The 1,199-nt window shown below is 41.3% G+C and overlaps 1 protein-coding gene across 1 annotated transcript; it reads right to left on the minus strand.

Moving 5' to 3' along the window:
* On the minus strand, positions 1–780 carry BC939DRAFT_470347 (uncharacterized protein). The gene has a single exon (XM_051558105.1). It carries the CDS (start codon positions 709–711, stop codon positions 478–480), a length of 234 nt encoding a protein of 77 aa, XP_051406186.1. The 5' UTR covers positions 712–780; the 3' UTR covers positions 1–477.
* Positions 781–1,199: the final 419 nt, after the last annotated feature.

Consider the following 1,199-nt stretch of genomic DNA (forward strand, 5'->3'; position numbering starts at 1 on the left):
ATAGACATCAGTCGATAGGAAATTTGATAATCGATATAAAAAAAGACTCGGCCATATTTATCGACAAATGTTACTTTGTCAGAAGGAACAGGCTAAAACCTTGGAGCTCAAATTGCCGCAATCGAACACGCATTGAGCCACACTTTTATGCTTGGCTCCAGATACCATATATAAAGCCTTCAAAGGGTCTATTCCTCAATTAACCAATTAACGAACAATGTCACGCAAGTAAGAGAGTCGAAAAGAGTCGAAAAATAATGCACCAAGAAAGAGATCTAACCCTGAAATAAATCATTCTTTTCTATCAAGGTCCAAAGCTGTAAGAGAACTTTTCTTTGCATTTCAGAAAATCGAATCATCCACAAAGTATATCTTTTTCGAGATACAAGATGACCTAATTGGAGCAGAAACGACCAATATTCCAAGGGAGCCGAGGAAAGCGACCTTGAAAAATAGAAATGGAACAAGGGTTACAATTCAGGAAGACCTTGCTTTGCAGCAATTCCATTTGTTCTGGCTCGTTCCACAACTGAAAGATTCAAAACAAGTGTTGTTCCCGTTCACAAAGGTCGATTGGGAAGATTTATGAGAAGATTTAATTGCGAAAACAAGAGAAGCTTCCAAATTCATCTCACTCGCGCCATTGAGAATGTTGACACCCAGCGCAGAGGGAACAAATAGACTTATCCAACAGATTCTCCAAGACACCATTCCTACACAGCGACCCTCCGTCCGCTGAGAGCCATAACTTTCAGTTGCTGTCACGTTGTCAGAAACACGTAACGTTGCTCAAAGGATGCGGCTTATATCGTTAACGTCATTTAATGTGATAGTATCCTAGGCTAACCTTCTGCTTAGCCCTCAACCACGCCCCCATCACCGCGCCTCCACCACTGCGCCCCCTGTATATTAGTATAAATACCTCTATCTCTCTGTATAATAAAGATCATCCGTTCTAGCCCTTGTCTCTTGTCCCCTGCCTCTCGTGTTCCTACCTCGTGTCCTCTTGTTCCTGCACTTGTTCCCTCCTTCGTTCTGTTGCTAGTACATTTAAGCTCACCATCCTTGTTTTTCTCATTTCGCAACACTTTTGTCTTTCCCATTCCGCAACACTTTTGTTTTCCTCATTCCGCAACACTTTTTATTCTCAACATGTGTGTTGATTTACTTTATATATGTTGCATCTGCGATAAAAAAGA

Source organism: Gamsiella multidivaricata, assembly GCF_025024155.1.
Source record: "Gamsiella multidivaricata strain RSA 2152 chromosome Unknown BC939scaffold_141, whole genome shotgun sequence".
NCBI classification, from domain to species: domain Eukaryota; kingdom Fungi; phylum Mortierellomycota; class Mortierellomycetes; order Mortierellales; family Mortierellaceae; genus Gamsiella; species Gamsiella multidivaricata.

Bases quoted from the DNA above. Each gene is read 5' to 3' on its own strand.
- BC939DRAFT_470347 (XM_051558105.1), bottom strand. From the start codon at position 711: ATGGTGTCTTGGAGAATCTGTTGGATAAGTCTATTTGTTCCCTCTGCG.